Source organism: Monopterus albus, unplaced genomic scaffold (genome assembly GCF_001952655.1).
Source record: "Monopterus albus unplaced genomic scaffold, M_albus_1.0 scaffold394.1, whole genome shotgun sequence".
Classification (NCBI taxonomy): Eukaryota; Metazoa; Chordata; class Actinopteri; order Synbranchiformes; family Synbranchidae; genus Monopterus; species Monopterus albus.
In genome coordinates, this window is record NW_018128274.1 from 446,542 (window position 1) to 458,764 (window position 12,223).

Genomic DNA, 12,223 nt, shown 5'->3' on the forward strand with positions numbered 1-12,223 from the left:
CCTAACCGAGAACACACTTCAGCTTGCAAAGATGAGCAAGCTGCTCATGGCAATCGAACATGGAACTGAGGTCTACAAAGTCAAATCTCTTGATAAGATTGATTTGGGCATACAAAGTGAGTAGAAAATAGATTTCATGATAGAATGCAATTTATACTTAAAAATGCTGTTTTTTTTGTTCTACTCGCCACTTTAGTATGTGAAATAAGATAAGTTCACAAAATGTTTTTATCAAAACAGGTGGTTTTGTCTTCAATGAGAATTCTTTGGAAACAGCTCAAGACTCCTGTGGTATGAAGCCGTCAGAGCTGTTACCTTGAATATCAGCTTTCTTTCCCGTCTATAAATGACAGTAACTAAAAATGTCCATCCTGGTTACTTCTTCTCTTTAAGGTTCCTCCAAACGCAAGAGGTCAAAGATGGCATCTGAATCATCTCAAGTTTCAGACGATATGAATATTTTTTTGGGTCATGCGAGGAGCACTGTGGAATGAAATATTGTATTATCTGATAAGACAATGTCTTGTGGTTAATAGTGAGGTGATGTGTTTTTCTGCTGCAGTAGAAATGACATGTTGACTCAACAAGCCTCAGCTACAGGACCATCACACAAGCTAAAAAGGACAGAGAAAAAAGGTACTGCTCAGTTCTCAGACTTGAATAGTGTTAATTAGAGTTTATGTGGATTAACAACACATTACAAATTAGATCACCAGATAAATTTGTGAGAACGTCTATCACATTTGTCATTTCTATTTCAGCTGTGGACCTACAGTTACTCAGCAAAAACAAACGCCAGCGCAGGCCGTGGAGTTCTGCAGAAAAAGCAGTGGTGTGGCGACAACTGGGGCAGTGCATCACTATGCAAAGACTTCCTGGTAAATAGGTCTGCCTCAAGGCACTTGAAGCAGAACCAGCACTGGGCAGTCACAACTGGAAAGATTTTAAAAAATAATGTCCACAACTCCATCATGTCTCAAAAAAGGAAATTGTTGTAGTTCATTTTTAATTTATGTTGTGCAAATAAAGCCAGTTGTGACTAATTTCATGTGCTAAATTGTTTATCAAGCTTCTATCAATGGAGTGGGTGAATTAAAATAAGTAAATCAAGATTAGAGGACTTTGACAAACATTGCTTTCAGTGTTACTGGTATTAAGCCAACTTAGCAAGTGACATGTAAGATTGAAAAAATCTAAAGTTTAGATGTCTGCAAAACTACCCAGTTTTAAATGCAGAGATGCATACCAAGTACCATTTTTATAATACATTTTTTAATAGATGTAAATACAATCAAATTTAACCCTTGTGTTGCATCCAGGTCAAATTGACCCTTTTTTAGATTTTTACTAAAAGAAAACTGACAAAAGAAAAAAAGCTGTTGACCTGAACCTACATGGACTATACATTATATTTACATATAAATAGTCTGAACCAAAGCCCCAGGGACTCTATGCTTCATTATCACCAGAGAGTACTGCAGGAATGGAGCTCCATACTGGGGGAAAGGAACCGGCTAGCTCCCCTGGTGAACCAGAGCTCCAGGCACCTGGCGCACCGGTTGAACCCGTGTACCCACGCTTAAGCCCCCTCCCGGGGCTAAACAATTTAAAACCACCCGGCCACAACTTCGTGCCCCTGGTACTCCAAATGGAGTTTCATGCCTCTGGTATTACACTGTGTGGGAACAGAAATATTTCTAAGTCCCAATATTGAGTACCAGGTATAGTTGTTTTTGGCGGCCTGTTTTAATTTTAGTTTTAGTCTAGTCTTTATGTGAAGCTGTCATTTTAGTTTTAGTCATGTTCATACTCTTTTTAGTCTAGTCAAGTTTCAGTCAACTAAAAGTCTGAGCATTGTAGTGTTATTTTAGTCATAATTATCCATGACTATTTTCATCTAGTTTTAGTCAACGAAAACTGATGACATTTTAGTCTAGTTTTAGTCTCTTTTTAGTAATGCAATTCTATTTAACCCAGTCAATAGAGTATAAGTACCTAGTAGTATCGACAAAACAAATATTTTCTTTTAGCCAAACCCATTTCAAACAAGGTTATCTTATTATATTATTGTTACCTTATAGACTCAAGAATACATCCATTCCAGACACGGAAGACGCTCTGATTTGAATGTACATTTATTTTACCAACCAAACATGTTAGAAGTACACACACATACATTTAAATAAAATAAATAAAATAGCATCACATGACAATGCCAGAAAAAATGAATACATTCAAGTTTAACAAAGAGAAACAAGGTGCTTGAATGCTCGAACTACAATAACATACTAAAAAGTGCAAATAAAATGTGTGTGTTTGTTACTTGTATTGCTTGTAAACTGAAGTCAGATTTTGCATCAAAACTATTAAAAGAAATAACACTACAAATGGTTTGGACCTTAGAGAGATATAATGGGATGGAAAGCACTGGCTGCATACAGTGGAATTCGCTGACAGAAAAGAACAATACTGAATTATGTCAACTACTGAACCAAATAACCAGCAGTCTCAACAGCAACTACATAAACTGTAACCTCCTGGGTGTGTTATTTTAAAACTGGTTGTCACAAACAACAAAAAAACAAAACTGTCCAGTACACATTACTCTTTGGCTATTTTTTTGACATCAGATTTTCTTTTCTCTGTGCCTGACACAGATAAAGTCTTCACAACCAAATCAGAATCAACAATTTAAGAGCAGCAGAGTTTTTTTTGCATGGATATGGGAAAGGCTGCTTATTAAAATGCTCTGTGTTTGTGTGTGTGTTTGAACAGTACATGCATGCTTCTTGCATGTCTGTTCAGGCCAGCCATTAACTACTACTTAGGCTTGTTTACTTTGAGGAAAGCGCTTCTTTCCAAAACGGTCCTAGCCCTGTTCCTGCGGCCACAAGAGAGGTAACCAGTTACACTGAAAACCCTCTCTGTAAATGCCAGAGAGGCTGGCATCGCCAGGAGGTCCAAGGCCAGAGGTTTCAGTGTTGGAAATGCAGTGGAACCCTGAGCTAACCAATACCCAATGCCGGATTCCTCAACCTCAGCACTAGTAGCAGCAGTCTGGTGGGACTCGGACAGCCCCTCTTTATATTTTAAAATCTCCTGCCTAATGTTTGTTGTCTTGGCTATCTTGGGCCTTGATGGACGATTAGCACTGAAGAACAGATGTGGCGACAGATGACTTCCTAAATTTGTTCACCAAGTGCCTCACTTTCTCCAACAGCCTTCGGATTAGGGGTTCCATCTGGACCATATTCACTACAAGCTGTACAGTGTGAACCGCGCATGGGGTCCAATCTATGGCTCCATAGTCGTATCTACATGGAAATAATAAAAAAACAAAAACAAAATGTACATATTTAACCATTTTAGCCCTTACATTATTGAACCAAATGAAATAGTTCCAATAGTTAGGTTCCTATGAACTTTAGTCTTTATGTACTGTATATGAAATTAAATCATGACCAGTTTCATAAATGCTGAATGAATTAATAGCATAATTTAATCTTTTAACTTTCTATGGAATTATTTTTTTATTCATAAAATAATATATGACCAGTTACATAAATGTTGAATGAATATTGTATATAGTATTTTTTTATGTTTCTTACTGTCCCTCTGTGTTTTTACTCTTTATATGTAAAGTGTTTTTGTGTACTTTGAGAGCAAAAACTAACCAGTCAAATTCCTTGTTTGTATATGCAAACCTGGCCAATAAAGCTGGTTCTGAATTAATAGCATAGTTTCATACACAGACCTACCTTACCTGTCATTCTCCCCTTCCTGATGCTCATAGTCATCATTGTCATGCTCTGCCTCTGAGTCCTCTTCAGAAGTTGTGGCAACGTCTGCATGTTTGTGGAACGAAGCCCTCAAATTGCTGTCATTGTCAGTAATCGTTGTGAGGACCTTCTGTCTGGGGATCCCCCATTCTTCCATTGACTCCTCCACAAGTGTACTAATCGACTCTGCGGTGTGAGGGTGAACCATCTCCTTCAGGTTCAGGAGTTTGTGTTCAGCTGTGTTGTCCTCAGGCTTGAAGTAACAGGTGCCGACTCCCAGGAAGGATGCTATAAGCCCCTTTTTAGTCCAAATATCCAACCCTGTAGTTATTCTGCGTGCTGTGGCCAGTTTTTGTTTAATCTTTTCTTTCTCTTCTTTGTACATTTTGTCAATCAAGTTTAAAATTTTATGTCTTTTTGGCACTTTGAACTTTTTGTCCATTTTTGCCATCATGGCGATGAACTCCTCACCTTCAACAATTCATGCTGGGAGCCCTGTGCAGCCTATCCACTGCACTATCCCCTCCTCTTTGGTACGTTGCTCTGGGGAGTTGTCATTGTACCTCCTTGTGGCAAAGAAATCCTGAGCACTACTTGGCTTGTCCATCTTCTTGGGTGGGACTTGCTTCACTGGTGCTATTTCTGGAATCTAGCACAGGAATAGATACGGTGTCAGGACAGATGCAGCCTCTGGAAAATCTAACTGTTGTAAATATTAAGTAGCATAAATCCTTGCTATGATTTTTACCATAGTAAATCAACCTCTGAGTGAGTGACTTGACTGTCCTTAAAAGAAAAAAGTCTACATAATCAAAACATACGATTTGTTTACATGCATGTATTAGTCTAGAATAAGGTATTCAAAGTCATGTTGTTGATGCCAAATTCAGTTCAGTGTGATTGCTATGTGAATGACAAAACTAGCTACAATATTTGGCCTCATGAGTTGGCATGAGCTTTCCAAAACAAAAAGTAACGTTACGTTAATGTCTTGACTTACCTCAATTTCATTACGGAATGTCTTGAGATGTCTCTTAAGGTTCGTGTTTTTTTCCTGTGATTTTGTGGCCGCATTTCTCCCCATCTTTTTCCACAACACATTCCGTTTTCTTTTCCAATTCTATATAATGAAAGTTTTTCCAAATATCGTTTCTTCTTTTTCTCCCAACGAACCCCGGCTGGCCGGCCATCTTCACTTTCTCTCTGTCAGACTTAACTTTGTTTGTTGTCGTCTTCTAAATAATGCCGCGAGTGGGGCTTAAAGAAGTGACGTCGTCTGCGTCTGCGCAGTGCGACCTGATGCGGCCCCTGAAGCATGACACAGGAAACAGAAATACTGCAAAATAAAAATAATAACGCGACTAAACAAGACGAAATAACATTTCGTTTCGTCTCGTTTTGGTCAACGAAAATGAAGAGACATTTTAGCGTAGTTTTTATTTTGTAAATCACATTTAGTCTCTTTTTTGTCAACAATATTGCATTCTACATTTTATTATGGTCATCGTCACATGACCAGCATTTACGTTGCGTCTCGTCTCGTTTTCGTCACGTGATAAAGGTTCGTTGACGACGATATTTAGTCACAATTTTCGTTGACGAAAGCAACACTAATACTAGGACCACAGGTCATTAATTTTTCTAAGTCCCAAACAGGCTATGCTGCACTCTGCTTCACCCATGGAGAACCACACATCTCCGGCCAGGCTCTTATCATCTCTGGGCCCTCACACTGACCCCCCCAGCCTCTGCTACACTTTACCCAGGAAGGAGCACACACCTCCGGTCCAAAAAGTGAACACCACACAAGGGTTAAATACACTTTACATTGGCAAAATTAAATACCACATGCTTCCATCTCTGTAATGCTGTGGTTTGGGTTAACCAGGAAAGTAAGATGGGACAGTTATGAAAGATCTGCTAAAATCTGATGATATTACATTCATTGCTTTGTTGCTTTGTGACAGAAGGTCCAGTTCACCAAATTTGCTTGGCAACAGGCTCCAGTCCTCACACGTGTAGAAGAAAAAGATTTTTTTTATTTCGAGTTTTCTGAATTCTGAAGTGACATTTTGATTCTCTATTGCCACCTCATGATAGATTTGTGTTTTGCACCATTGTAGCTATAGTAGAAGTGGTGGCCCTCACAGAAGTCACAGAACATGGGCCACACAAAGGCATAAAGACGTGTGTGTGTAGTATTTTTAGTGTAGGTGGGTCATTTTGACTTGGTCATTTGAAAAGTAGCTCACAAGGCAAAAAAGTGTGGGCACCCCTGCTTTAGTGTTTCTAGTTGGAGCTTGTGGAGACTGATAATTGTCCTCAAGTGATGTCTCTTGAGTTAAGTGTTGGTGGGGTCTGAAAGAATCTTTGCTGCAGGCTACATTAGCTGCTACTACATATCCTGAACACAGACTGTTTGAACTCCTCCCCTCTGGACGGTGCTACAGCCAGACACAAGGACAGTTTGTACTGGAAATTTTATGGTAGCATCCTTTTAAGTTTATTGGCTCAAGCTCCTCTCCTATGGAACCAACTCCCAGTTTCAGTTCGAGAGGCAGATACCCTCTCTACTTTTAAGACTTAAGACTTTGCTTTTTGATAAAGCTTATAGTTAGGGCTGGATCAGGTGACCCTGAGCCCTCCCTTAGTTACGCTGCTATAGGTCTAGGCTGATGGGGGTCCCATGATGCTCTGACTTTGTCTCCTCCGCCCTCTCTCTCCATGCAACTACAATATATGCCACCACTATGCGTCACTGTCTCCTCTCTCCCGTAGTGTGTCCTCTCTCTCCCAGTACCTTTGTGCAGGTTGCCCTGGCTCTGGAGCTCTATGTTTCTGAAGAGCAGTCACCGGTCACATCAACCTGCCCAGTGTTTGTTTGTTGTGTCTGGTTGAGGCAGAAAGCCCCCCACCAAGAGCCGGGGTCTGTTGGTGGTTTCTTCCGTTAAAGGGAGTTTTTCCTCCCCACTGTCACCAAGTGCTTGTTCAATGGGGATTTGTTGGGTTTTCCTCTATAATAGTAATGTCTAGACCTTACTTTGTAGTGTCCTGAGATGACTTTTGTTGTGATTTGGCACTATACAAATATATTTGAATTGAACTGAATTTGAACTACAGGACAATAATTTATAGATATAACCATTGCACACAAAAAATAGCTCTTTTTTAACTTGTATAAAGTAAAACCTTGGATTGCAAGTAACCCGGTCTGTGAGTGTTTTGCAAGATGAGCAAAAATTTTAATTTGATAAACGAGAGGTCTTGCAATATGAGTAGTACGTACGCTCTGTCGAGCGTCACGTGATGTATGTCACAACTGAGCCGATGGTTCTCCTGCCTCACTCGTATAGTCAACATCTGTACTGCAATGGCCCCTCACGCCCGCCACAATTCTTTTCAAAGGTAAAGCGCAGGTTAATTTATTTTATTTTTTTCTTTATACTGTATTTTGTATTACTGTAATCATTTTTGTATGAACAAGTGGTTGTGGAGCGAATCGTCTGAGTTTCCATTATTTCTTATGGGGAAATTTGCTTTGATATACGAGTGCTTTGGATTACGAGCATGTTGCCGGAACAAATTATACTCGCAATCCAAGGTTTTACTGTATATGTACACATTTATCAATAGATTGTTGTCATCTTGTTTTGTTTAGTTTTTTTTTTAACTTATTCTGTCTTTTTATTTTATTCTGTCTTGTTAAGTGCACATTGGGGGCTACTGAACTGGAGTCAAATTCCTTGTATTTTAACATACTTGGCAATAAAGATTATGAGTGATTGATTGATTTACTAGCATAGCACAGTTGAACTCTGACCAAACTAAGCAGCATTTTGGTCTAAGATAATGTCAGTTAAAGCTTATTAATATCAACAATGTTTCTCACAACTATGCAATGCATGTTGGGTTATCTACTTCTTATTTGACTTAATCTCACAGCAGACCTGAGTATTAGAATCTCTTATGTGGAAGGGAGAGTACTGAACTTACGAGTGTAGCTGCCAGTGAAACCAGACTGGGTCAAGCACCTCTGGAGCTCCTCCGCGTCAACCTCACCATCCTGTGCAAAGCAGGAAGTTAAATTCAGTCATGCTCGACTCTCACAGGAATAAACATGTCCAGGAGAGTGGCCTGCTGGCCAAGCATGGAGTTAAGACACTGAACTCACCCATGGCCCCGTGTAAGGTAATACTCAAGTACTTTATTACTGTATATATGCTGAGTGAAAATAACTGGAAAGAAAGAGAACATATGAATTTAAAGCATCTACAGGAGTTGTTCAGACAGACAAAACAACACTTGGCTTATCCTAAACACAGACTGGTGTAATGGAGGGGGACCCGTCGCTACATCAGTTTGGACAGCTTCTTGTGATTATACTTTGTTTTGTTTTATTAACCTCTTTCTGAAAGATAACTAGTAACTCAAGTCATCAAATAAATGTAGTGAGTACAAAGTACAATATTTTTCTCTAAAATGTAGTGAGGTTGAAGTAGCAGAAAAGGAAAATACTCCAGTACAAATACCTCAAAACTGTATGTAAGCACAGTACTTGAGTAAATGTACTTAATTACTTTCCATGCACAGAAGAAAAGATAGCATATAATTTGTTTCTTAGATTTGTTTGTGTTTAAGAATTTTAATTCTTCCAGTTTTGTGGATAATGCAGAACTCACTGTTTTAATCTTAAATAGAACTTTAAGAATAGAATCCTGCTAATACAAGGTTTTACAACCATGTAGTGAATGATTTCATAAAAGCTGATAGAACTGTTTCTCGTCCTCACCCAAAATATCAATAATTCAGTAGGACTCAAGAAAATCAAGTTGTAGTTTATCCACACCTACCTGGCCTGCTATGGCTGTAAAGCTACCCCACATTGGATCACTGGCAGTAGGTGGTTGGCCACCGAATGTGCCTCCTCCATAGGGGGGATATCCTCCTTGGGGTGCTGGACCTCCCATCAGTGTGCTTCCCATCTGCCCCCCCATGGGGCCTCCCATAGGCCCTCTTTGCATTCCCTGGGGTGGCATCCCCTGAGCTGGCATGCCCGGTATCTGGCCCCCATACTGCAACAGAAAAGAGATTAAAAAAGCAGGTATTTATTACACTAAAGTTTTGTTTTTTTAAGTGTGCTAAAACTCTAAAAATGCCTATTTTTGTATTGTCTCCTGAATGTGAGTCTGAGCGTTTATAGTTTGGTTAGGTAGTATCAATGCACACTCCGGGTTGGAGTGACTAGAAGAAGGAACAGCACCCGCACACTACACACATTTTGGAAATGAATGGTGATAACCTGTCCTCCCATGGGCCCACCACCTGCAGGAGGATTCGTAAGGGGCTAGAGCACAGTGGATCGGGCAGCAGTCGAAGGCAAGGGCCCCGATGACCTGATCTCTGGACATGGAGACTAGTCCTGGGGACATGGAATGTCACCTCGCTGGTGGGGAAGGAGTCCGAGCTTGTGCAGGAGGTTGAGAGGTACCGGCTAGCACCTCCACGCACAGCTTGGGCTCTGGAACCTTACTCCTTGAGAGAGGCTGGACTCTCATCACTGATTGAGGAAAATAAGAACAACCCCAAGTTTATTTTCAGCACTGTAGCCAGGCAGCCAAAGAGCCGCAGTGCTGTGGAGCTTAACATTCCTTTAGATCTCAGCAGCAATGACTTCATGAGCTTCTTTACAAATAAAATCACAACTATTAGAGAAAGAAATTGGTCAGACCACTCCCACAGCTTTCATGGATGTGCCATCTACTACAGTGGCTTTAGAAACATCTGTAAGACCTCATTTATACTTGGACTACTTCTCTCCCAAAGATTTCTCTGAGTTGACCTCAACAATTGCTTCATCTAAATCATCAACATGTCTCCTGGACCCAATCCCGACCAGGCTGTTCAAAGACGTCTTTCCCCTAATCAACACATCCATACTAGATCTGATTAACCTCTCTCTATTAACAAGTTATGTTCCACAGGCTTTTAAACTTGCAGTAATTAAACCTCTACTCAAAAAGCCTACTCTTGACCCAGGTGTCCTAGCTAATTATAGACCAATATCCAATCTCCCATTTATTTCCAAAATCCTTGAAAAAGCTGTTGCAAAGCAGTTATGTGACCACTTGCACAAGAATGATTTGTTTGAGGATTTTCAGTCAGGATTTAGAGTCCATCATAGTACAGAAACCGCATTGGTGAAAGTCACCAATGATCTTCTCCTAGCCTCGGACAAAGGACTTGTGTCCATACTTGTCCTCTTAGATCTCAGTGCTGCTTTTGACACCATTGATCACAGCATCTTACTGCAGAGACTTGAACATGTTATTGGGATTAAAAGAACTGCGCTACGTTGGTTCAAATCTTATTTATCAGAAAGATTTCAATTTGTTCATGTTAATGACGAATGTTCCATACAAACTGAAGTTAGTCACGGCGTTCCACAGGGCTCTGTGTTAGGTCCAATTCTCTTCACTTTATACATGCTCCCTTTAGGTAATATTATCAGGAAGCACAACATAAATTTCCATTGCTATGCAGATGATACTCAGTTATATTTATCTATGAAGCCAAATGAATCAGATCAGCTGGTCAAACTTCAAGCATGTCTTAAAGACATAAGGGCCTGGATTACCTGCAACTTCTTACTTCTAAACTCTGACAAAACTGAAGTCATTGTGCTTGGGCCAGAAAATATTTGAAATCTGCTATCTAATCATATAGTTACTTTAGATGACATAGCTCTTGCCTCCAGTACTACTGTGAGGAACCTTGGAGTCATTTTTGATCAGGATAACACATAAACCAAGTCTCTAGATCTGCCTTCTTTCACCTGCGCAATATTGCAAAAATTAGGAGCATCCTGTCTCAAAGTGATGCTGAAAAACTGGTCCATGCATTTGTTACTTCCAGGCTGGACTATTGTAACTCTTTACTATCAGGATGTCCCAATAATTCCCCAAACAGCCTCCAGTTAATCCAAAATGCTGCAGCCAGAGTACTGACAGGAACTAGCAAGAGAGATCATATCTCTCCCATATTAGCTTCTCTCCACTGGCTCCCTGTAAAATTCAGAATAGAATTTAAAATCCTTCTCCTAACATACAAAGCCCTTAATGACAAGGCTCCATCGTATCTTAAAGACCTCGTAGAGCCTTATCATCCTAACAGAGCACTTCGCTCTCAGAGTGCAGGTTTACTTGTGGTTCCTAGAGTCCACAGAAGCAGAATGGGAGGCAGAGCCTTTAGCTATCAAGCTCCTCTCCTATAGAACCAACTCCCAGTCTCAGTTCGGGAGGCAGACACCCTCTCTTCCTTTAAGATTAGACTTAAGACGTTCCTTTTTGATAAAGCTTATACTTAGGGCAGGATCAGGACCCCTTGAGCCTTCCCTTAGTTAAGCTGCTATAGGCCTAGGCTGCTGGGGGGCCCCATGATGCTCTGTGTTTCTCTCCCCTCCCCTCCCCTCCCCTTTCCTCTCCTGTCCTCTCTCTCTATGCAACTATTACACATCACTAACTTTGTGTCTCCTCTCTCCTGTAGTGTGTTCTCTCTCTCTCTCTCTCCCTGTACCTTTCTGCAGGTAGCCCTGGCTCTGGAGCTCTGTTTCTGATGAGCAGTCACCAGCCATATCAACCTACCCAGTGTTTGATTGTTTGTCGTGTCTTGTTGCTTTTCTTTTCTCTCTCCTCTATCCACTCACCCTAACCAGTCAAAGCAGAAGGCCACCCACCAAGAGCCTGGGTCTGTTGGTTTCTTCTGTTAAAGGGAGTGTTTCCTTCCCACTGTCGCCAAGTGCTTGCAAGCTCAAGGGGGATTTGTTGGGTTTTCCCTCAGCAATAATAGTGATAACAGTAAGGTCTAGACCCTACTTTGTAAAGTGTCCTGAGATGACTTTTCTTGTGATATCAATATACAAATAAAATGTCATTTGATTTGATTTTGATTCTCCACTACTCTGGAGTTGCCCGTGGTGAGAGGCGGCGGACTGGTGTGGGCTTGCTTATAGCCCTCCCGCTTAGCCTCCACGTGTTGGAGTTTACCCCGGTGAATGAGAGGGTCGTTTCCCTGCGCCTTCGGGTCGGGGATAGGTCTCTCACTGTCGTTTGTGCCTATGGGCCGAACAGCAGTGCAGACCACCCGGGCTTCTTGGAGTCTCTGGGAAGGGTGCTGGAAAGTGCTCAGACTGGGGACTCCGTTGTTCTACTCCGGGACATCAACGCTCACGTGTGCGACAACAGTGATACCTGGAGGGGCGTGATTGGGAGGAACGGCCCCCCGCCCGATCTGAACCCGAGCAGTGTTCTGTTATTGGACTTCTGTGCTAGTTACAGTTTGTCCATAACAAACACCATGTTCAAGCATAAGGGTGTCCACCAGCGATGATCAACTTTGTGGTTGTTTCATCTGACCTCCGGCCATATGTCTTGGACACTCGGGTGAAG

At 41.1% G+C, this 12,223-nt stretch overlaps 1 protein-coding gene across 3 annotated transcripts in view; it reads right to left on the minus strand.

The window, feature by feature from the left end:
* Nucleotides 1-12,223, minus strand: part of gca (grancalcin) — a 30,588-nt gene that overhangs the window by 12,343 nt on the left and 6,022 nt on the right. For 2 of the 3 annotated variants that reach the window (XM_020586088.1, XM_020586090.1), the window contains exons 2-3: nt 8,630-8,851; nt 7,773-7,842 (exon numbers count right to left, since the gene is read on the minus strand). In XM_020586088.1, coding sequence (XP_020441744.1) covers nt 7,773-7,842; nt 8,630-8,851 — 292 coding nt within the window. Of the gene's footprint in view, nt 1-2,088; nt 3,315-3,763; nt 4,429-7,772; nt 7,846-8,629; nt 8,852-12,223 lie in introns of those variants that run through there. The other variant, XM_020586089.1, reaches the window with a different exon arrangement.